This window comes from Ailuropoda melanoleuca, chromosome 12 (assembly GCF_002007445.2).
Source record: "Ailuropoda melanoleuca isolate Jingjing chromosome 12, ASM200744v2, whole genome shotgun sequence".
Lineage (NCBI taxonomy): Eukaryota > Metazoa > Chordata > Mammalia > Carnivora > Ursidae > Ailuropoda > Ailuropoda melanoleuca.
Window position 1 is genome coordinate 22,866,042 of NC_048229.1, and position 23,658 is coordinate 22,889,699.

Below are 23,658 nucleotides of genomic sequence, written 5' to 3' on the forward strand. Positions count from 1 at the left end.
GATAACATGGGGCAGCGCCACACAAGGGCATATGGCTTGAGGAACGAGGCGCTGACCCATGCTACGACACGGGTGAACCTCGAACACACGATCCTGAGTGAAAGAGGCCAGTTGCAAAAGATCATGCGTTGTATGATTCCCTTCCCACGAAATGTCCAAAATAGGCATATCCATCAACACAGAAAGCATGTTGGTGGTTCCCAAGGGTTGTGGGGGAGGGGAAAATGGGGAGCGAGTGCCGATGGGTACAAGGTTTCCTTTTGGGGGTGATGGAGATGTTCTGGAACCACAGAGTGGTGATGGTTGTGTGACGTTGCTAATGGTCAATTTAAGGTGTTGTGTCCTTTTTCACAAACTAAAGATTTCAGGGGCTGCGGTCGCCTGTGTGGGGGGCAGTCTCTTCCCCTGGGCTGTGCGCCTATCTCTAAGGTCGGTCTAATGCCCTGGGGTTGGTGCCTCGCCTCTGAGGGGACTCTCCATGTCTGGTCCGGCGAGGTGGGTGCATACCTGAGCAGACGGGCTCCTGGCTGCTCCAGTGGGGCTTTGAGGCGTTCATGCAAGTCAGAGTCTTGGCGCCCTGGAGCTCATAGCCCAGGTGGCAGTGGAAGTGGGCCACCCCGCCCGGGTGCAGGTCCATGACCGTGACATCCCCGTAGTCGGGCCGGCGGGGAAAATTGCAGCTCAGCATGAAAGCTGGAAGAAATGCAAAGGCAGACAGTCATCCCGTGGGAGCAGGGAGAGGACACATGTGACCCACATCCCCAGAGCCTATCTGTGCTGAGGAGGAAAGACGAGGCCCCTGGGGAGTTCAGAGCACTGGGGTGGTTGGGGGGGCGTGTGTGGGTATTTTGGGGACTCTCGTTGATCCTATGATGGGGAGACTGCCAGATTGGCACTTTTGCTGGGCTCCAAGGTCCTCACCCTGTCTAAGCAGAGATCACAGGTTTGGGGTGAAAAATGTGTTCCCACACCTCATGTGAGCCTCTCCACGTGGACGCAGAACGGCCTTCTCCTTGGCCGTAGGACGGGGCTGTATGACTCAGGCAGGTTTAGTCCTACCAGCACGGACATCTTCGGTGTTTGTTAAAAATGCACACACTCTGGAACTAGAATCAGCAGCTCTTCTGGAAATGCCAAAGGACAGGACAGCTTGCAAATAACCGTCCTGGCACACACAGGCATGGCCTTTGGAGGAGACCAATGTGAGTTACGTTCTTCCTCCATCCCTTAGAAACTGCGTGACCTTGAGAAAGGGATGCAGAGCCCCAAACTTGGCTCTCCTCACCTTCCCAGTGGAGTCGACAATCGTCCCTACCTCACCGGTGGCAGTAAGGATTAAACAGGAAACACCGAGGAAGAGCCTCCCTAGTCCAACATCTAGCTGGAGGCGGCAAGGCTCTCGGTGGCCGTGCTGAGCTCCTCAATTGTCCTAAGAGGATGTGAAATCCATCCTACCTGCACCTTTCAGCTGTGCGGTCTGACCGCTACCGCGGCATGAGATATCGAAAGTCCCAGAACTCACTGCGAGGATTACATCCAACCCAAGGGCTCTACAAACTATTTCTTGACCCCCACTCTGTAACGAACAGAGACAACAGGGGGTAGTCTCAGTCTTGGAAAGTGGTGATGAGCGGGCACTCTCATAGGATCTCATCCCCCTGTTTCAGAAACATCCAAGGGCAAAGTTTCAAGAGAACTGTTTTTCCAGATGTTCAGGCAGTTGGATGCCAATGTGGATGATGCCCAAATATCCAGATGTGTGAGCGCCAACTCCACTCTCTGTGCAGGTGTCTGGCAAGGACACAGCTGAGTTTCTGGCTCAAGGAAGGAACCTGAGGTCATGGGAAGGGTGCCAGAGGTGGGGAAATGGGATGTAAGAGAGAGAGAGAGAGAGAGCCAGCTGGAAGGAAGGGAGAATGGAGGGAGGGAAGGAAGAGAGGGAAAGAAGGAAAGGAAGAAGTAAAAGAGGCAAGAAAAGAGGGAGGGGACTGAGAAGGAAGAAGGAAGGAAGGGAGAGAGAAGAGCAAGACGAACAGAAAGCAAGAGAGGAGTCTCAGAAACAGACAAAAAGGAAAGAAAGAAACATTGCAGAAGAAAAGACCGAGCCGGACCCCCTGGGGGTTGAGGCTCTTTACCGGAAGTCCGTAGGCTCCCCTGGGGATTCCTCTATGACATGCAGGAGCTGTGGATCTGAATGGGAAAAAGTGGCTTGCTGGTTTTCCATGTACCTTTCACTGAACTGTGCTATAGCCTTCAATCACGTATGTGGGCAACAGGCTGTGATCTATTTGGAGAACATGTGACTTCATCACCAAGAGAAATCACAGATATTTTCATATCATAGTAGATATCTTGACATATTTCTTACGTTCCTCAGTACTTGGAAATTACAGTAATTATCAGAGCTGCCGGGGAAGATTATTATTTAATGTGTTAGTAAAGAAGCACATGGATTATGACATCGCAGATTAAAACAATATTTTGACAACTGTAATTCAATCTGACTGGTTTCCTTTTTAATTGTTTAGGTTTTATTTTATGCTATCAAAAACATGATTCTGAGCAGGGGTCCAGAGGTTTTACCAAACAGCCGGAGGGATCGCTGGCACAAAAAGTCTGAGAATCCTTGACTCCAGAGGGAAACTGAGGCAACCAGCTACCTCCCCTCCACCCCCTGCCCTCATTAGCCTTGGTACCAGCTTACCCTGATAGTGCAGCTGGAAGGTCCCAAGGACGTCATCCTGGAAGGTCCGGAAATAGACAGAGATGGTGTTGGTGGGACTTCGGATAACCTGTCCCTCTACCAGGAGAGTCTGGTTGGCCAGGACGGTCAGGGTGGGACCGTCCACCCCGCGGATAGAGAGCAGCTCGCCGTCAGACAGGTTCACGCTCTTCACCTGAGAACCGGCAGGGGCAGACGGAGAGAAACTCTGAGTCGTGCTTGAGACAGGGCCCTTCCAGGCCATGGGCTGCCAGAGCAGTACCCCCGATGGACCCCGGACGATGCCAATGCGGCAGCCCTCAGCCAGCCCCTAGTCACCGGGACAGACCATCCCCCTTAGAAACATCTGGATCCCTGAAACATCTAGGCTCCCCTCAGCTCCCCAAGGACTGAAGGACCAGAGTGCACCCAAGCTGCAGAGCAAAGTGCTGCAAAAATCTGTCGGTGTCCATGGACGAGTCCTGTGAGAGAGCCTCCTGCACGCTAGCAGCCCAGGTAAGTTCTCCTGGAGATGGTGGGGGAGGGCAAGGCCTTGATCAGCTTGTGCCTGAAGCCCACACTCCAGGAAGACAGAATAAGACATTCCACCAGAATGCAAGCTCCATGAAGGCAGGCATTTTTTCCCATTTGTTCCGTGTCCCCAGTGCCCAGAAGAGTGCTTGGCATATAGCAGATGCTCAATAAATCTTTATGTAGGTTGAATGCATTCTTCCCCTTTCTGTGTGAACTGGTCAGAGGGAGCGGGGGGCTCATTTCTAGGGCATTCTCAGGACCACTCTCTTATGCTATAAAACAGTGGTCTTAACTCTGCAAAGAACTGCCTACTTGATTTCCAAGTCCACTTTCCAGGTTTGGAGGAGAAAGAGGGGGGATATTTTAGTTGTGCACAAAGACATTATACAAATGGAGTAAGGTGGGAGGGAGTTTTAGTCAGTTCCCAGTGCCCAGTTTGGATTGTTACGCCTCTTCTAGTGGGGCCTGGGATCCCGGCCCCTCTGCCCCTCACCTAAGCAGGGCTGGCCTCACCCACGAGCCCTTCCTCTTTCAGATCATACACCTTACTCTTTTTTCCTTTTTGATGAACTCCTATTCATTTGCCAAAGCTCCACTAACATTGCCCTTCCCCGTGAGACTTCCCCTGGCTGCCAAGGAGCTTGCCCGTCCCTCCACTGTGATGTTACAACATCCCCTATAAACACCCACTAGAGACCTTTTCAAATGGCATTCTAATGTCTTCTAAGTACGTCTGTCTCCATCATTAAACAGTGAACTCCTTTAGGGAAGGTTCTGCATTCATTTGCACACCACCCTATCCCCCAGTGTAAGCAGCCATGACTGGTACATAGTAGGTGCTCAGTGAAGGAACTCTGTGCCTGGTAAAGAGCTCCATGCCGTGTTAGACACCAAGTGGAAGGAAAGGGACCACTGAGTGCCAGATTCAGATGGACTGTAGCTGTCCTTTGACTCATTTTAATTCCAGGAACATTTATGAAGTACCTACTACGTGCCACACGCCATGCTAAGCTCCGGGGGCTGCAAAGACCACAGCTTCTGCTGCGGAGGGACTAACCTCGTATCCTTCCCATGCAAGTCAGAAAAACCTTCTAAAATCAAGTTCTGGTTAGGTCACAACCAACCCAGCTCAAAAACTTTTCATGGCTCTTTACTGTCCATTAGGAAAAGGTACATATCCAGACCTCCAACCTTGGCCTGAAAGGGTCTGCCACCACGATGAGGGACCAGCTTTCTTTTCCAATGACACCCCGCCTTCTCTCCTGTGGGGCAGTGAACTGGACAGTTCCCCACTTCCAGGCACCCTTCCTTGTGCCATTTTTTAAAAAAGGACTTTGAAAGATGGCAGTGGGGGCAGGCCAGGAACGAGGGTGAGGATAATGGGTAACACCCGCTGAGCTAGGCTCTCTGGCTTAATGCTCTGTGTATTGTTATATTTGTTTGGCCTGGAAAATCTGTAAAGTAGTTTCATTATCATCTCTGTTTTACTGATGGGGAGATTGAGGCTCAGAGACGTTAAGTCCCTTGCCCAGGGTCACACAGCTTTCACTGGTAGAGCTGGGACTTAAACCCAGATGTTTGAGCACTGTGCCCCTCTGCTTTTCCATTCTTAGCTTAGAGACAAAATTTATGAATCAAATGGAAGTGGTGGGGCTTCCTCTGTGTGTGTGTGTGTGTGTCTGTGTTTGCTACAGGGCATAAGAGGACCTTCCTTCTGAGTATAATGCCCCACAATTTATCAACAGGTCTCCCCCCTCCTTCATGTATGCCAAGCCATTTCAGCCATGCATTGAGTTGGGAACTCCTATTCATTCGACAAAGCCCAGCTCAAAATGCCCTGCTTAGGGCAAAGAAGGAACCAAACCGGTCAGGGTGATAACAAGTAAGCCTGAGTCAAACAACCCTCCAGACACTTCCTGCTGGAAGAGGCAGGCACAGTCGGGCACCTTTCTGCAGTTACCTGGAGCTCCACACCGTAGCCAGTGTAGACTGTCACGTTGTACGTACACTCCAGGAAGCCACTGAGGGGCAGGGGTGGGTAGTCGCTGGATCCGATGTACCCTTCAGGATCGGAGAAGCTCACACTGCAGGGAGCTGGAGGAAGGACTCTCATTAGGACACAGAGGGCAGCTCAGATGTCATATCTCAGAGGGGTACAGGGTGGCACTGGGCTTTTGGGACACCTGCATTCTCCTGTCCCCCTCCCTCCCACTACTGATAAGTCTCCTTCAGCCCCAGAATCAACATGATAATCAAAAGAGCAACAGTTGACACAGCACGACTGCTTACTCCACTGACACCAGGCACCATCCTAACCAGGGTACGGGCAGACCCCACCCATCCTCGTAGGGCCTGACGTTTCAGCCCCATTTTAGAGATATGGGGGTGGTGTCTGGGCTGAGCTCACACAGGGAGCAGGATTCAAACCCAGAACTTCTACTTTTTAAGGAAAGGCCACGGTACATCCGTCCAAAATCCACCTACAATTAACACTTGGTGTCTGTCTTCCCTGTTTGAAGACAGGAAAGAAGACAGAAGTAAGACTGGGGCACAGAAGCACATTTTCTCAAATCTGGAGAAGCACCTGCAACGGTCAAAGTAAAAGCACTTTGAGGGGCGCCGGCTGGCGCAGTGAGTGCTTGAGCGTGTGACTCTAGGTTTCCGCCTGGGTGGTGGTCTCGGGGTCTTGAGATAGAGCCCCACATCAGGCTCCACCCTCAGTGGGGAGTCTGCTTGAGATTCTCTCTCTCCTTCTCCGTCTGCTCATCCCCCCAAGCGCTTGCGTGATCTCTCTCTCAATAAATAAATATATTAAAAAGAAAAAAAAAAGGATTTTGAAAAGGCTAGGGCCTTTGGGCAAGTTAAAGGATTCTATTCCAAACTGAAAAGGGTTTGAATCCCACTCTTCAGCTGTGTGGCCTTGGGCAAATTGCTTGATGTCCCCGAGTCTCAGTCGTCTCATCTTTACAATGGGGATGGCAATTCTGAGCCACGGGGTCAGGCTCACAGTCAGTGCTCGATAGGTGGCAAGTGATGGTGGGGCCTGGATCTCCCTGGCCCACCTCCCGTCATGCCCTGCACAGAGTGGGGGCCTCGTGGCCGCAGCAGGAGGGCTGGAGGGTCCGGGGGCTGCATACCCGGGGCCTGCTCCGTCGTGATGACCGTGGTGGTGATGATGGTGGTTGTCGTGGTCTCCTGGCTCTCTTCTGAGGCTGACCCGGTCAGTTCGTTCTCGCCTTTGTCCATCAAGGTCATGGGACTGGCATCTTCCGGGGGAGCCTCGGGGGCGTCATCGGGCGCCACAGGCTCCCCGGGGTCCGGCCTCTGGGGGAGCGTGTGGGCCATGTAGGGCTGCGAGGTGAAGGGGGAGATCTGCAGCGGCGCGGGCGTCGTGGGGACCGCACCTGCCTTCCGGTCCAGCCAGCGGGGCTCCTCGGAGGCGGAGGGCTCGGGGTCTCCCGGGGGGCGGAGCTTCTCCGTGGCGGAGGAGAGGAGGCCCAGGCCGGGCGACGCAGGTGGGTTCGCCGCCCTCTGGACAGCTGCCGTGGAGGTGGCTTTGGGCCGCAGCTGTTTCCTGGCCGAGTTCACCTGCTTGAGCGAAGGCGGCTTCTTCCCGGAGGGGAGGGCGCGCTTGGGGGTGGCCTCCTCGGGCAGCCGCGTGGACAGGGCGGCCGAGGGGGCTGTCCCTCCCAGCCCAGGCTCTGGAAGATCTTCCCCCGATTGCACTGGATTCAGAGGGGCCGTAGTCACTCTCTCTTCAAGGCTCTCTTTGCTCAGACTGCTGCTTCCCAGCGCTCCCGAGGGCAGAAGGGAAGCACCCGAAGGGCCAGCGTCTCCTTCCCGGAGTGTAGCTGGGGAAGAGGAGAAAAGACATCTGTTAACTTGGGGCCTGGGGTGGGGGTTAGGTGGTTGACCTCCTGACTCGGGGGCCTAGGGTGGTGCCCAAAGCTTGCCAAGAGGCCAGGCTGCCTCCTTACTGCTCTCCTGACCCTCCCTCCCTCTCCTTTCTCTCTCTCTCCTGCTCCCTTCCTTTCTTCCTTTTGCTGACCGTGGAAACATACTGTTGATCCTGCCAGGCACCAGCTAAACATTAGGGTTATAGAAACCAAGGGCACAAGAGTCTAACGTGCCAGTTGTATATGTACTGAAAGGGGTAATAGGAAAGGTGAAATAATCATATTCGGTGTGATCGATGCTTAGGAAGAGAGAAGCTCTGCATGCTAACAGAGCAGGGAGAACAGGCCTCTAACTCAGTCTGTGGGGCAGGACCACCATGTACAGTTGGGCAGGTTGTTCACTGCACAAGTACGTCCCAAGAAGGATGAGTGGGGGTTGTAACAAGCCCACACTCTTTTCTCCAGGCTGTGTGCCCTGGCTCAGGGCTATATTATCCTGAGATTGAGAGGCAGCCCCCCCCTTNTGTAACAAGCCCACACTCTTTTCTCCAGGCTGTGTGCCCTGGCTCAGGGCTATATTATCCTGAGATTGAGAGACAGACCCCCTTTTTTTTGACTGAATAATTAAAAATTGACCTTGGGAGACACAGAAAGATTTGAAGATTCAGAATCATGAGACAGGTTCAGAACACAGGGATTCAGGAAGAGCGTGGAGGCACAAAAGAGGAATACGAGGGGGAGCAGATGGAGGGTGATTGGAAAGAAAGCTGGTGAGGTAGGGTTGTTGCAGGGACAGGCCTTGGTGGGCACTGTATACCCTGCTACCTGTGATTTATTTTGCTTTGAATGTAAAACCACCAAGTAGTTTTAAACAAGGGCTGGCCCTGGCAGCTGTTTGGCAGACTCATGCCTGAAATCGACTGCATGTACTTGAGACCCACTTCTGTCAACTGCAAGCTGGCACGTGGCTTTGACGTCCCCGAGCCTCAGTTTCCCCAGCTGTAAAACGGGGCTATTGCACTGTTTCCCAGGGTTGTCATTGTTCAATAGGTTGACGTAGGTAAAGCGTACTTGCATACGTGCAGCTAGGGTGCCTCACCCACAGCGAGTGCCTAGCGCATGCCAGCTGCTGTCACTGTCTTTACTATTGTCATTGTATTCGCGCCCTTCAGTGGGAAGCCGGAGCGGTCAGAGCATCCCCGATGATGATCTCGAGATAGAGAGGAATTACACGCTGGGATAGAAGCCCTGGGACTGATAGCTGTCCTGTCAAGTTTCTGCAGACAGACACTCACTCAGCCATAGTCTCTGGGCCCTTCAGCACTGTCATTTAAATTTATTTCCGCCACCGTCGGAAAGGCTCATTTACTTTCATGGAGTCGGCGGCAGTGGCTTAATCTATATAGACTGCAACAGTTTGCAACTGGCATCGACAAATGTTCCTGTTGTGTCACATTGATCACCAGCCAGTGCGCGTTCCAGGCTCCAGGTTGCGCCAGGACAGGAACCGGCCTGGGAGAAGACAGGGCGTGTGCATGACCGGAGGGCAGATCAAGGTCATTCAGGGGCCAAGCCGGTTTCCTGGTCCAAGGTGGGAAGCATCGAAGCTTCAGAGTTAGACCCGGATTCGAATCCTGCCTTCAACAGTCCCCTAGCTGCGTGAGCTTGCAAATCCATTAAGCCTTTTCTGCATCACAGAGCTACCCCACCAACTTCATGGGATTAGATCAGACGTGGGTCTGCTCGAGAGCTGTGCTTTTTGTGTGCCCTGTGGCTTTTATTAAATGATTGATGCTGACCATCTCTGTAGACTGCATAGTGAGAAAAAAGTGAAGGGGCAAAAAGAGAGGAAGGAGGGTGAAGGGTCAGGACACCTGGTTCCTGAGCGCCAGCTGTGGTTCGATGCCCAGAGCTTGGATGCTCCCGCGGTTGGGGGACCCAGATGGTGCTCCAACCTTGACCGCTCCTCCCTAGCATAACTGTGTGGGTTTCATCTTCTATCTTCTCTGTCTGTGTCAAGTGGGCAGCCAGACTAGGTCACACGAGCCAGGTCTTCCAGCTCAGACTCTGTTGATCTGGGGAACGATCAGGTAATTGACAATTATTCTTCGAGCTTTTTGATAATCTTGCTAGAGAGGGCAGAGTAAGTGCTTCGATCCTGACACTGGCTTGTGAGTTTTGTTGGGTCCCATGGCTATATTAGTTTCTGCCAGTCCTTTCACAAAAATGTCCCCTTGATTACAAGGGAGGGAGGTAAGGGAGGGAAAGGAGCGATGACAAATGACATCAAGTGCGTCAGCCTGCCCGTGGCCATAATAACGATACTCATAACATTAATTTTTGATTGCTTTGCTGAGTGCTGCGTATGTACCAGGCATGTGCTAAATGCTTTTTTTTTTTAATCCATTGCCTCATTTTATTCTTTCTTGACCTTATTAGGGAAAAATTATTCCTATTTGACGGATGAGCAAAGTGAGGCTGAGGGATACTAAGTTTGTTTTTTTGCTTTTTTAAAGAATTTATTTATTTATTTGACAGAGAGAGAGACAGCCAGTGAGAGAGGGAACACAAGCAGGGGGAGTGAGAGAGGAAGAAGCAGGCTTCCCAGCGGAGCAGGGAGCCAGATGCGGAACTCGATCCCAGGACCCCGGGATCACGCCCTGAGCCGAAGGCAGACGCTTAATGACTGAGCCACCCAGGCGCCCCTGTGGGATACTAAGTTAACCTTCCAAGGTCGCGGAGCAAAGCTGGGTTTCCAACCTCGGTTTTCCTGATGTCAAAGACCATGTTAGAGGCTCTGTTAAGTATCATGGGTACTGTTACCACTGACAGCCTCTCCTCCTTCAGCTCTAAGCAGCGGCCCCCTCCAAAGTCCACCCCCCAACCCTCAATTTTTTTGCTTCCCTGCTTGATGGGCTGTAGTGTTTTTCAAATCTCCCAAATGATGCCCTTCACCCTTTCCTTGTTAAAATACGCATTTGTTAATCTCCCCTGCCAGACCCCTGCCGTCTGGATCTGCGGGGGGTGGAGCTTGAAAGTGGAGGACTGTTAAAGCCTCTCCGGTGACTCTTATCATCAGAGTGATCAGAACCTGTGATCTTGCCTGACTTTCTACTCCTTGTTCGTTTTGCCTTCGAGGTGTTGTAAGTTGCAGGTGGCAGGAAACCGGGTGTAGGTCTGGGCTGCAGGTGATGCCTCTTTCCAAAGCCTGTGACCTCCCCTGGCCACTGCAGCCTGTCTAGATCCAACACAGCCCACAAGAGAAGGAGGGAATGCGAGAGAAAGGAGTCCATGATCAGCTTCTTCCCCACTGCCCCTGCGCCCAGCTCTGGGGTCCCCACAGTGAGACGGGTACTAACCATAGCAGAAATTAGGCCTTTTAGCAAATAAATCTGGCTGGGCTGAGTCAGCTGTTCCCACTGATGACCTAACTGCCAAGGGGAGTTGCGGATACACCAGGTAAATTTCCCTCCCCTTCCCCACGTTGCCTCCTCATCAGGGTTCACACGTGGGATCTTGCTGGCTGGCTCCAAACTCAAGGCCACGTTCAAGACAGATGAGTGTCTGTCTGTGGTCTGCAGTGTTCGCAGCTGGAAGGCCTCGTTCTCAGCTGGGATGGTGGCCGGGGGAGTGCCACACAAAACCAGGTCCCAGGGGGAATTAGTCAAAATTGGATTCTAGGGCCTTCGAGATCCAGAGACTAAATCACTTGCTTTACCAGGCCGGCTTTTCCCTGGGGCCCCAGTGACCACTGGATTAAACGAACTCTTCTCTCTCAGAGCACCTACAATTTTCAATCATCCTCGTCACATCTGGCTGATTCTTCCTTTATCATGTGCATTCAACGCCCCACTCCCGTGCTGCCCATGAATTAATGAGTGACAGCCTTCGGTGCCAACTTTCTTTGCTGGTTGATCCTCAGGATGAGAGAGTCAACGCTCTAGGGCACAGTCGGTCCCTGCACCTCCAGAAGACTGTCACACATGGATAACCAAATATGGACAGCCAACAGAAGAGATGGGGCTTTAATTAAATACAGAGAGAGGCTGTTCTCCCGTCTGCAGACAGCACACTGAAAACGACTCAGCATTTGTTCTCCATCGAAGATGGGGAGGGAGCACCTCTCCCTTTCTCTCTCTCTCACTTTGATGGGAGAGATGGGGAGATTAGACTGGGAAGCATCCCATTAGAGTTGAAAATGCACTGCACGCTCTAAAGCTGAGGGTTCCTACGGAGGCAGCAGAATGACTGGCGCGATCGCCTATCGCGCAGTGAGGGAGCGGGAAGCCCAGGGAACCACAGCTGGGGAGTGTGTCCGCTATAATGTGCAGCGAAAAGAGCAAGACGTAAAATTCTATGGTGTGTGCGAAAACGACTAGAACAACCAACTAAAACAAATTGCAATGCAGAGCTGGTGTTTCGTGTTGCTTCGTTTTACTTGACGCTGTACCCGACTTCATTTTTTTTTAATTTTTAAATTTAATTTTTAAAGTTTTTTAAACAAACATACAACGTTCTATTTGTTTCAGGCGTACCACATATTGACCCAACAATTCTATGCCTTCCTCAGTGCTCACCACGATAAATGGAGTCACTGTCTGTAATGTTGTTACTATATGTATATGTGCGTGTGTGTGTGTGTGTGTGTATAATATATATATAATTTAGAGAGAGTGCAGGGAGCAGAAGGAGAAGGAGAATCTTTTTTCTTTTTTTTTCGTATAGATTTTATTTACTTATTTGAGAGAGCAAAAGAGAGCATGAGGGGTGGGGAGGGGCAGGAGGGAAGGGAGAAGCCGACTCACTGCTGAGCAGGGAGCCGGATGCGGGGCTCGATCCCAGGACCCTGAAATCATGACCTGAGCGGAAGGCAGATGCTTAACCAACTGAGCCACCCGGATGCCCCTAGAGAGAGAATCTTCAGCAGGCTCCGTGCCCAGCTGGCGGCCCAATGCTGGGCTCGATCTTATGACCCTGAGATCAAGACCTGAGCCAAATAGTCAACCCAGTACGCCACCTAGATGCCCCCACAATATTACTATAGGAATGGTACCAACAAGGTGGCCGCTGGGTGGCGTGGGTTTTCTTCCCTCTACTTTTTGATATGTTCCAAAATGTGTATAATAAATGTGTATAATAAATATTTAATCCCATCTTAAGTGAAAAAAAAATATTTACGCAAAGAGCTGGGTTTAACCGCTGCCTTTCACACCTGGTGGTGGAGAGGCGGAGGGAAAGCAGACACACATTTGCTATCCCAGAAGCACTTCATTCACTAACTGAGCCATGGAGGCCCCTTGGGTCTCCCGGGAGGGATGATGATAATTCTTCCCTCAGCGGACTGTTCACAGTGAGGGCTTTCAGGAGGCAGGACTGGCTGGTGCAACAGTTGGTGTATTTTTGGCAAAGGGGACTACAAAACTGTTGGTTACTAGTCTAATCCTCGTTAATACTACCCCATTCAGTTGGTGGTTTCTCGTACCTTCACATTCCTCAAGAAGACATTGCCCAACAGGGACAAAATCAATAATTACATATCAATAATTAAATCAATAATTAAATAGCACATCTTAAAGATTCATGGTTCCAAACTGTCCAGAGAGGGGACTTGAGGTGCAGAGAGGGGAAATGGGCTGCCCAGGGTCACACAGCCTGTTAGTAGCTGTAAGAAGACCAGGCTATTTGAGGCTTGAAAAAAACCCACACCAGAGCACATCAGACACAATCAGAAACAAAACCATCTGGACTGCCCTGAAGGATGTTGGTTGTCCCATGCCTTCTGCGTCTTCGTTGTTGGGGGGCAAGGGGCTGCCCTGTGCACTTAGGATATGGAACAGCAACCCTGGCTGCCACCCACTGGGTCCAGTAGCAGCCCCACCCCCACCCCCACGTGTGACAATCAGGAATGATTTCAGACATGGCCAAACGTCCCACCCGGGGGGGCAAAACTGCCTCTGATCGAGGACCACGGGCACTGCCCTCAGCACTGAGAAGACCTTCCCTCCCATTCCTGGGGCCGATCGGTTTTGTTTCACTTCTATCATTCGCATGGACTTCTAGGGTAGAGAAGATCTTAGCTTAATTCACATTTCATAGATTAAGGAAATTGAATTGCGTGAGGGCTGAGTTTCCTTCTCCCATTCACGTTTGATCATTCCTTCATTCACTCATTCATACATTCATTCATTCATACATTCAGTGAGCACCTAGTATGTGCAACAGGCACTGGCAAGGTCCACCTTGGATAGCAAACAGCTGGAATTGCTGAACACAACCCATTCTTTACAGCCAGGGAGGACGCAGCTCACTCAGTCCTGCAGGAACGAGGACCCCCAGGTAGACTCACAGGGCTGCTCCCACCTGGACTTGGAGCAGACTTCTGGGGCAGGAAGGGCAGAGGTGGGGGTGGGGTGGGCTTGGGGGCAGTGGAGCCCTGCACCTGTGTGTCTCGTGGACAATACTGATATTCAAATGGTGAGTGACACCCTGCAGAGCGTATGGCCTGCTGTCATCTCATTCCCCCTGTGAGCCATTCTGTCAGATCGGCATTTTCTTTTTCCTATTTTATAGATTAAAAAAAAAAATCAAGGCTCAGAGAGAGGATGTGACTTGTCTCAGATCATGGAGCAAACTGGGGTAAGGTTGGATACTTTCTGACATTGTTTCCTGTACCCGTTCCCCTTTCCCACACCCTCAAATATTTTTTCCCTATAAAATAATTTTTAAAATGTAAGAATAACTGAAAGGTATGAAATCAAAAGTGTTAAGTATTGCCCTTCCCCTGCCCTGTCCTCCGATCCTGCCTTCTTTTTTTTTTTTTTTTTAAGATTTTATTTATTTATTTGACAGAGAGGGACAGCCAGCAAGAGAGGGAACACAAGCAGGGGGAGTGGGAGAGGGAGAAACAGGCTCCCAGCAGAGGAGCCTGATGTGGGGCTCGATCCCATAACGCCGGGATCACGCCCTGAGCCTAAGGCAGACACTCAACGACTGAGCCACCCAGGCGCCCCCTGATCCTGCCTTCTAGAGGGAATCAGTGTCAGTAGGATTTTGTGTAAATCTCCCCAAAAATGTACTGATGTAAAAATTACAAGGTATTTTTTTACCTTGAAAGGTGTGTTAGCACATAGGGGTGTAGGGATTTGCTTGTGTTCCAGGCTCAGCCCCCTACTCACTGCCATGAGATCCTGGACAGTCACTTCCCTGCTCTGGACCTCACTGTGCTTGTCTATAAGGTGGGACGATACCAGTCTGATCTCTGAGTGGCATTAGCGAGTAAAATGAAATCACGGGGATAAAGTGTAGCGCTCGCGGAACAGCCTGACAGCCCTCGTGGGCACTGCTGTCACTTTCTATCTGAGCATTCTCAGAGTTATTACATTGTATACATTGCTCTGTCACTTACTAAGAAATGCATCTGGAAATATTCCAGTCGCTCAAAAAGAGTTAAAGACTAAGGCAACAAATAGCCATGTGTATACACATTTAGCTTAAGAACCAGAATTCAACCAGTATGTCGAAGCCTCCACTTGCCTTCCTACCATATGCTCCTTCTTCTCCACCCCTAGCCACTATCCCGAATGTGGCCTTCAGCATGATCATTTATCAGGTGCATTATTACTATCTTACTATTATTTATTGTTGCCATCTGTTTATTACATGGCAATTTCTCTGAATATTATGTGGCATGTTTTAAAAGTTTATATGAATGCAGTTATCCCATGTGAATCCTTCAACACCCTGCTCTCCCCCCACTTTTTTTTTCTTGCTCAACACTTTGCGAGGGGCATCTGTGTCGATAAGTATAGTTTTGATCGATTCATTTTCACTGCTGTATAGTATTCCTCTGCATTCGTATCTCCCCCCACCAACCTCTCACTTAAAATCCATCATGACTATCTTTTCATGTCAGCACCTACGTGGTCATTTCATTTTCTAAATGGCTACATTAAAATAGAAACACATATTATTATTATTTTTATAAGTAGGCTCTATGCCCAACATGGGGCTTAAACTCACAACCGACCCTGAGATCAAGAGTTGTGTGTTCCGCTGACTGAGCCAGCCGGGCGCCCCTAAACATATATGTTACTGAACCAGGCTCTTATCCGTTAATATGTAGGTTGTTGCCATTCTCTTCCCAAATAACACTGCCATAAATACACAACTTCGGTCACTATGTCCAGCTAATTCTTCAGGAGAGTGTCTTAGAAGTTGCATTGATCATGCAAACAGTGGTTGTATTTAAAATTTTGATTGACACAGAGAAAGTACTTTCTAGAATAACCTGAAGCTATGTACCCTGCTTCCAACTCCACCCGAGACAGTTGTTGCTCTCTAGCTTTATCCATACTTTGTTTTCGGAGACTTTCAACTAGACCATCTAAGTTGGAACATGGGGCAGCTGGACCCAGGCAGCGTGTGCTTCTGAAGTGGTTCGAGGTGCTGTCTGGCTTTCCCTAGTTGCTACTGAAACATGCCCGAAGTCTGCCCTGCGCTTTCTTCCCCCTGCCTCACCACATCTTGACTCACCAGGAAGCCCACTTGATTTTTAGTTTTTATTTTCAAAGATTTTATTTATTTGAGAGAGAGAGAGAGAGAGAGAGAGAGCACAAACAGGGGGAGGTGCAGAGGGAGAAGCAGGTTCCCAGCTGAGCAGTGAGCCTGACGTGGGGCTTGATCCCAGGACCCTGAGACCACGACCTGAGCCGAAGGCAGACACTTCACCGACCGAGCCACCCAGGCGCCCCCAGGAAGCCCACTTTAGGGTGCTTCACTGGTCCACCTCACAACGGCTGGAGTTTGGGTAACAGATCAGGCCAGCGATCGGTGGCCAGGGTGGGGTTAGGAAGAGCGTGCAGTTGCCAAGAGTTCAGAGCAAAAGGGGCGCCATCTAAACTGCTACAGATTTCTAGGTCAATGGGCTGTGTGGTCATGTCCCAAAGCAGAGGGACAGCTATGGTCGTGACACCCACTCGGATGGCACAAAGCGTTCATAATACAAAGTACTGTTGAAGGAAGCAACAGTCTAGAGATGAGGTACCCGTCCGTCTCTGGGTGGTGCGTTGCATGATCGTAGAAGCCCACAGTGGAACACACACAGGGTTCAAAGGAATGAGATGAAGTCACTGGTGAGTAATGTGGAGAATCGTCTGGCAAGAACGTTCCAGATTACAAGTACATCGCTCCTTCGACTCAACAAGCTCACTTCGCGGAATTCATTCCGCAGAGAGATGTTTGCTTATGTGCAAAATGACGTCAACGCAAGGTTAAGCAATGCTGTGCTGTTTGTGGTAGCAAAAGACTGGACAGCAAATCAAATACATCCCCCAGTAAGGCGAGGCCAATTGCAGAACATCCAGAGGGCCGAGCAGCCACGGAGAAGAACGGGGAAGTTGTCTGTGGCCCAAAGAGGAGAGGGGGGTCGGTTTCTGTCATATTAAACAGCAACGTATGCAGAGTTTGCTGCCTCTTGTGTAAAAATAAGGCTTTAAGTGTTTGCCTTTGCTACTATGCACATAAAGACACTTGGGGAGGAGGTCCAAGAAACAAATTATGCGGGTGATAGGGGAGGTGGGACATTGGAAATAAGATGGGGTGTAAACAGGAAGGAGAAAAGGAGAATTTTCACTCTATACCTTTCCACAGACACGTATCTATGTGTGTATATGTGTGTGTATTTATACATATATGGGTGTATGTGTGTGTGTCTATGTAAATAAAATATTACCTGTTCAAAAACCATGTAACTGAAACATAAGAGTGGCAGAGCTGTGTGCCCACATAGTTCAGTATCAAGTGAAAAAGAAACCGAGGGAGAAGAGGGGATATAATAGGTCTCGTGTGAGTGGGAGGGATGCAGTTGAACGAGGGGATGGGACTGCCTCGGCAGAGCTGGTCGGGGCCTTGGGGCTGCAGAGGGAATCACATTTTCTTGGGCACCGTTTTGTACAGTTTGATGAATTTGCAAAGTGCATGCTATTCTTATAGCAGTAATAATTAGCAATAATAGTTAATGATGAACTCCTTGAGCTTTTCCACTCCAGGTTCAGAGGAGGCAGGGAACAAGCCCCAGCCTTTCTCGGGGTTTCTCACGGCTCTTGAACTTCCACAGGAGTGGGGAAAGCAGCTTCCCTTGAGCAGGGAGCTCTCAAGGAACAACACGCAGGCTCCGCCTCTCCATCCCGCCCTCGCTTCCCAGGGAAATGAGGGGCCATCTGATTGGAGGTATTAGGGAGGGAGGGATTAGGGATGTCACTGACATCCACTGTGTCCTATTCCCAGGGCAGAGCCGCTGGACTGAAAAGCTGGCAGTGGGGTCCTCTCTCTCTCTCTCTAGACTTCTCCACTTGTCTACTTGTACTGGGGAACCCCAGTCGAAGTCACTTGGGGAGGACAGAGTGTAGGTGCCCAGCCCCGGTCTGTAGCCCAGCTTCACCAGGAGTTAAGCTGGGCCCATCTGTCTCTTTGCATCTATTTGCCACTTGGTTAAACTCAGAGGAGAGAATCGAGGAGGTGAGTGACCCTCCCTCCTCCTCCCTGCCTCCTGCTGACTAGTTAGAGTCCAGAGTCTCAGGGGAACCTTTTACTGGGTCTCGCTGTCTTGTTTATTTTACTTAGGTTAAGCACAGGTAACCTGGACCTCACCTAGCCCATCGTGCCCCTCTAAGGAGTACCGCTTTACATCCGACGGTCCCTGGTGGTCCTCTACCTTTGGCAAAACGGCTGGAAATTTTCCTACATAGTTAGGCCATCAGCCACAGCCGATCTCCTGCCCCATCTCCAAAACTTAACCCCCAATCAGGATCCGTACCAGACAAGCCCTTGGAAATGATCAGATTTTGTGTTTTAAGTTGGCAGCAAATCATTTGGGGCAGATGGGTAGTACTTTTAAGACAGAAAAAAAAATATGTGTACAATGGAATATTACGCGGCCATCAAAAAGAACGATTTCTCAACATTTGCTGCAATATGGACGGCACTGGAGGAGATAATGCTAAGTGAAATAAGTCAAGCAGAGAAAAGACAATTATCATATGATTTCNAAAAAAAAAAAAAGAAGGGGGAATGAAGCATGAGAGACTATGGACTCTGAGAAACAAACTGAGGGCTTCAGAGGGGAGAGGGGTGGGGGAATGGGATAGACTGGTGATGGGTAGTAAGGAGGGCACATATTACGTGGTGCACTGGGTGTTATACGCAACTAATGAATCATCGAACTTTACATTAAAAACCAGGGATGTACTGTATGGTGACTAACTTAATATAATAGAAAATGTTATTACAATATTAAAAAAAGACAGAAAAATCGGTTCATGAAAACACTGCCTAAAACAGACCAATAGCTTCCCACCACGACGAGAATAACATCAACTCTCCCTTCAATGAGCTACAAGGCCTTTTGGATTCTGGCCTTGGACCTCCTTCTCCAAAACCACTTATTACCATCTCCCTCCCCCAAACGACAGTATGACTGAACACACTTTTTTTTTTTTCCTGCTCCTTAAACCTTCCAAATTCTTCCTGTGTCTCAGGGCCTTTGCACGTGCTGTTCCCGCTGCCTCAAATTCTCTTGCGTGTTATCTTTGTTCGCCTGGCTGCCTCTGGTCATTCAGGTCTCAGCTTGTCTTCTCTAAGACACCTTCCCCCCAAGCACTTTCTATCTCATTTTCCCCAGAGTGCTCACTGCTAACAGAATACTCCCGATGGTGTGTTTCCTTGGTCGTTGTCTGTCTCCACGAGATCGTCCACACGCAGGCAGCTGGAACAAAGTTGGGACAGGCAATGCATCCCTAATCTTTGGATTCCTGCAGTTCCCATTTGGCAGCCAATGAATATTGAGGGGAGGGGACAAGAGAAAAGATGCCTTGGGGCACTTAGCAAGTGCTTAGGAGCTGATGAAGTTTCCTTCAAATCCAGAAATTCTAGAACTCTGGATGTGGCTGTTCCGAGTTGGTGGGGAGCATGATGTAGACATGACTAACAGAAGATCAGGTGCCCAGGGGCCATCCTGGTGAAGGCTACTATGGTCCTGTCCCCAGCCTTCTTAGGGACCAGCTGTCTTAAGCTCCTTCCTTTTCACCCAATATTCTCCTCAAGACAAATACGGACAGATTTCTATTCCTGTCCTCCATCCACCTGGACATGAGTTAACTGGCAGGGAAATGGGTGGCAGGAAAGAGGGAGGAGGCTGGGATCATTGACTGACTACCTGTGATTCAACCCCTCCACCATGAGAGCACAGGAAAAGCCCAAGACTCCCAGCAGAGTGGTGGCAGGAAGGGAAACTGAGTCCCCAAAGCTTGACTGCCTCCTCCCCTAGGCAGTTCACCCTCCGTGGGCGGGGAGGCAGGAGAATCCCCCCAATATGGGATCAAACTAACCAGGATCTCGAACCGTCACTATCAGCCTCAGGCATTCATCACTCTGAAAAGAAGTCATCAAAGGTGATTATTTACAGGGCGTTGCATCTTCACAGGCAGAGCTCGGGAAACATCCAAGGCCGGCCAGACCCCACAGGCAATCAGACACCAGGGTTGAATGGAGAGTTGGATAAGCTCAGTTTTTCATTTCTACAATGTACCAAAGAACCTCAGGCCCACCACGAAAGAAGGAAAGATGGCAAGTTGTATCTTAAAAAGACATTTTTAGACATCCCTTTATTCCCAAAGCCATGGTTTTGAAAACCCTGCTTCTCTCCCAGACTTCTCTTTGTAACTGCAGCCCATTCTCTCCATAGTGGCCAGAGGGATCTTTCCAAACCACCCCCTTCCAGGGGCCGGTGGTCCTCCCCGAATTTATTCTTCTTCCCTTGACTCATAACAGTACAGAAGAGAGAAGTCATGGTGTTAATCAGTCATACTTGTCCAGCTTCTTTCTTATCTTCCCCACTGGAAGTAAGTTTCCCACGGAGAGTGAGCACTTCCGCCTTGCTCATCACTGCCTCCCTAGGACCTATCCCATGGCCATGGACCTGACACACAGTAGGCCCTTTACAAATACCTCTACTGGTTGAGAGCAGACTCGGTGTGTTAGAGAAGGGACCCTAGATGGGTAGACTTTAAGAGGGACCCTAGATGGGTAGACTACATTACTGGCTGTCCTAGACGTGAATCCATGGTAAACTTAATCCTCGACAAACAGGCTTTGGTTTACCATATCGTGTCTGCAGAGATGTTCTAGGTAAACGTACACACCTAGCTGTTCCAATTGCAAAACACGATTCCATCACGGTGCACGCAGAGAGCCCGAGGGCGGCCTGTCTCCATAAATCCCATGGTTGGCTCCAGCCACGGGGGGGGGGGCAAATAGAAGCCCAACTGGTGAGTTTGCTTGTTCCCCGTCTTCATTCTCGTGCTGCCCACCATGCCACGGTCGCATGGATACAGGAGATTTCAGAGCAATGTGTGCATGACCCAGGAGAGCACACCACACTGCACAGAAAGCGGACCCCCCGAGTCCGCTGCAGAAACCCGGGGACCCCAGGGGACTTGATGTTGAAAGGGCCAGCTTGTACAGGCAAGAGAAGACTCTGAATTTCAGCGTCTTGGCTACTAGAGTAATTATCCAGTAATTGACCTCTGTGGGCTGGCTTCTCCCCCCACGAATGGGCCTCCTTTGTAACTCGTGTTGGGTTCAGAAAGCCTTGAAAACTCTTTTATGTCCAGTTACCTCTCATCAGAGCAGTGGCTGGACGGTGCATCCCTCTCCCCTGTGAATGAGCCCGGGGAGCTGTTGGCAAAGGGGTGCCACCGTGCCTTTGTAGCTTTGACAATCCGTTTAACTGTGGCTGGCACTTGTGCCAACGGATTAGCATTCAAATGCTTCTCCCCCTTCCCACGTCCATCCCCCACCCACCAGACTCCATTCATGTCTCATGGTGCCGACTTCGTGATTTCTTGCCGGTGGTAGTCAGGAGAAGGAGAGAGATGGGGTGTGATCTCCTTGCGATTTCTTTGCATACGGGAAAATCAGTGAGTCACTGGGAGCAGGGCTGGGCGGCAGAGGCACGAGCCAGCTCAGAGAGGAACCCCACCGTGGGAAATCTATCCAGAGTCAATTACCGATCTACTCACGGAATAGATAATATAAATATAATATAATACTTGGGAAGGAATCCAGATGGTCCGCAAATGAGTTTAAAAGACACCATGAGTAAGTTTGCAATGTCTGTTCACCTGTTTGCTCAGATTCCCAGACAAGAATAAAGAGCACACTGGCATCCCGGCATGCTTGCGGGGACGTGCTCAGAGGTGGAAAAGATGGCAAGATGGGCACACGCGGGCTTGGGCACTGGTTTTTTCCACCCAATTGCTATATGGCCTAGAGCAGATTCCATCTCCCAAAGCCTTGCATGCTGGCTTTGTGAAATGAGGGCAGTGATCTTTGCCTGGTCAACCTTAAAGAGAGAAAAATGGAGGTGATGGGCGATAGGGGAGGCGTATGTATGAGCGCGTTCGAGATGCTTAATGCACTTTTACAACTTTAAGGCTCACTTTGTTTCTTTTAAGGGATGAGGCCGCTCTTCTCTTCAGACAGAACCTGGACAATAGTCGCTTTATTTGCTGGGGCCAAGTAAAGCATGCACATGGCTTCACCTGCCTCATTGAAATTTTTCTTTTCCTGAGAAGTGTTTATTTTTATCTTCATTTTAATGACGAGGAAATGCTGGTGAGTGGCAAAGCCAGGATTTGAACCATGGCTGTCTGACCCCCAAACCCACGCCTCATTGAGGTGGGGAACGGGCTATGTGTTTATCTTAGCTGGCCCCTGAATCCTGGCCTGGCTGCTTCCAGAGTGAATGCCGAGTGCTGCCTGCAAACAGATGAGCAAAGGATCTGCTCCCGCTATGAGCTCCCCAGAGACAAGGGAGGACACCAACCATGACCCAGGGGTAGCAGCGTGCCAGGTGCTTCCCCTGAGGACTGGAGAGTAGATAAAAGTGAGAATAACCTTTTCAAAGGCAGAACCCAAAGATAAGGGAGTTGGCTTAGCATACCCATTTTAAAGATGGGCAAACCAAGACCTGAGGTGCAAAGGGGGGGAAAGCTCTGGATTGGGAAGGTCAGGAGCCCTCACTGACTTGCTCTATGCACTTTGGTCAAAGTGTGTTCCCATCTCTGGGCCTCAGTTTTATCCTCTGTTGTAACAGAATAATTTCTTCAAATAAAAGTGTAAATGGAATGACAATCTCTAAAAAGGATTGACTCAGCAGGTTGGGATGGTCCCCACCCTACACATTCTAATGAAAGGTTTGGCCCTTGCCCCCACTCCTCGGGGGAACTTCAAAACCTTTGGAATTATCCTGCCTGATAGGAAGGTCTTCATTTACGTGGCAATGTTCGCTAACAGCGTGATTTATGGGTGGTGACCTTGGGTTTGGGATCAGTCTGACCTATAGGGGAACTGGAGACTAACATCAGCCACGTACGTGGTCAGTCATGCCTGTATGATCAAGCCCCAGTGGAAACCCTGGGCACCAAAGGTCAGGCGAGTTTCCTGGTTGACCATACTCCGTGGATGGTACATAGTTCCTCATGCTGAAAGTCGGGACTGTCCGTAGGACTCTGCCGGGAGAGGACAACTGGGGATGTATGCCTGGCCTCTCCCAGACTCTGCTCTCTGTGCCTCTTCCCTTTTGCTGACTTTAGTCTGGGTCATTTCACTGTAATAGACCAGACCCCTGGGTTTGATGGCTTTTCTGAGTTCCGTGAGTCTTTTCAGCAAATTATTGAACGTGGCAGTGGTCTGAGGGAGCACCGAACCCCCAAATCAATGACAAATGGGACCGCATGGATTGAATCAGGATGGCAGCAGGAGTCTGAGAGCTGCCCTCTGAGGCTTCCCTCTTCTTGAACCACCTTTGATGAGGATGATGATGGTGGTGGTGGTGATGATGGGGGACAATGGTGGTTAAGTGCCTGTTGCATGCCGGCTCCTGCAGTAAACACTTTTAGATGGTTTATTTCATTTACTCCTGTCAGCACCCTTGGGAGGTGGGTCATGTTATTACCTCCATTTCACAGATGAGGACACTCAGACCCAAAGAATTTTGGTCACTTGTCCAAAGCAACACAACTAGTAGCTGGTGGGGTTGGCAGGGGGACGCAATTTGTAAAGCATCGAGGAAGATGGTCTCTCATATCCCTTCCACATCTGATGTCTCATAGACATGTGATTCTAGGGGACAATTTGATTTGGGGGCCATGGCTGAGAATTCTGGGGTTTAAGGAAGAATGGTTTCTGTTTATCCCCACTTCTCTGCTCTCTCAGGTGATTTCTTCCATGCCACGTGTACACCTGCTACCTCTGGGCCAGCTTCAAGGGGACTTGGGTGCCCAACAGGAGAAATCATTCCATTCTATTCCACCCATCCCCATCCCAGCCAATCCATCCTATCCTATCCCATCCATCCCATTCCACCCATCCCATCCCACCCTACCCTATCCTATTCCATCCCATCCCTCCTATCCCACACTATCCCCACCCATCCCCATTCCACCCAACCTATCCTATCCTATCCTATCC

At 50.2% G+C, this 23,658-nt stretch overlaps 1 protein-coding gene across 3 annotated transcripts in view; it reads right to left on the minus strand.

Moving 5' to 3' along the window:
• SEZ6L (seizure related 6 homolog like) overlaps positions 1-23,658 on the minus strand; it is a 185,065-nt gene that overhangs the window by 65,647 nt on the left and 95,760 nt on the right. For all 3 annotated transcript variants that reach the window (XM_034638597.1, XM_034638596.1, XM_034638595.1), the window contains exons 2-5: positions 6,373-7,086; positions 5,196-5,329; positions 2,705-2,897; positions 508-693 (exon numbers count right to left, since the gene is read on the minus strand). In XM_034638597.1, the coding sequence (XP_034494488.1) occupies positions 508-693; positions 2,705-2,897; positions 5,196-5,329; positions 6,373-7,086 (1,227 nt within the window). The remainder of the gene's footprint in view (positions 1-507; positions 694-2,704; positions 2,898-5,195; positions 5,330-6,372; positions 7,087-23,658) is intronic.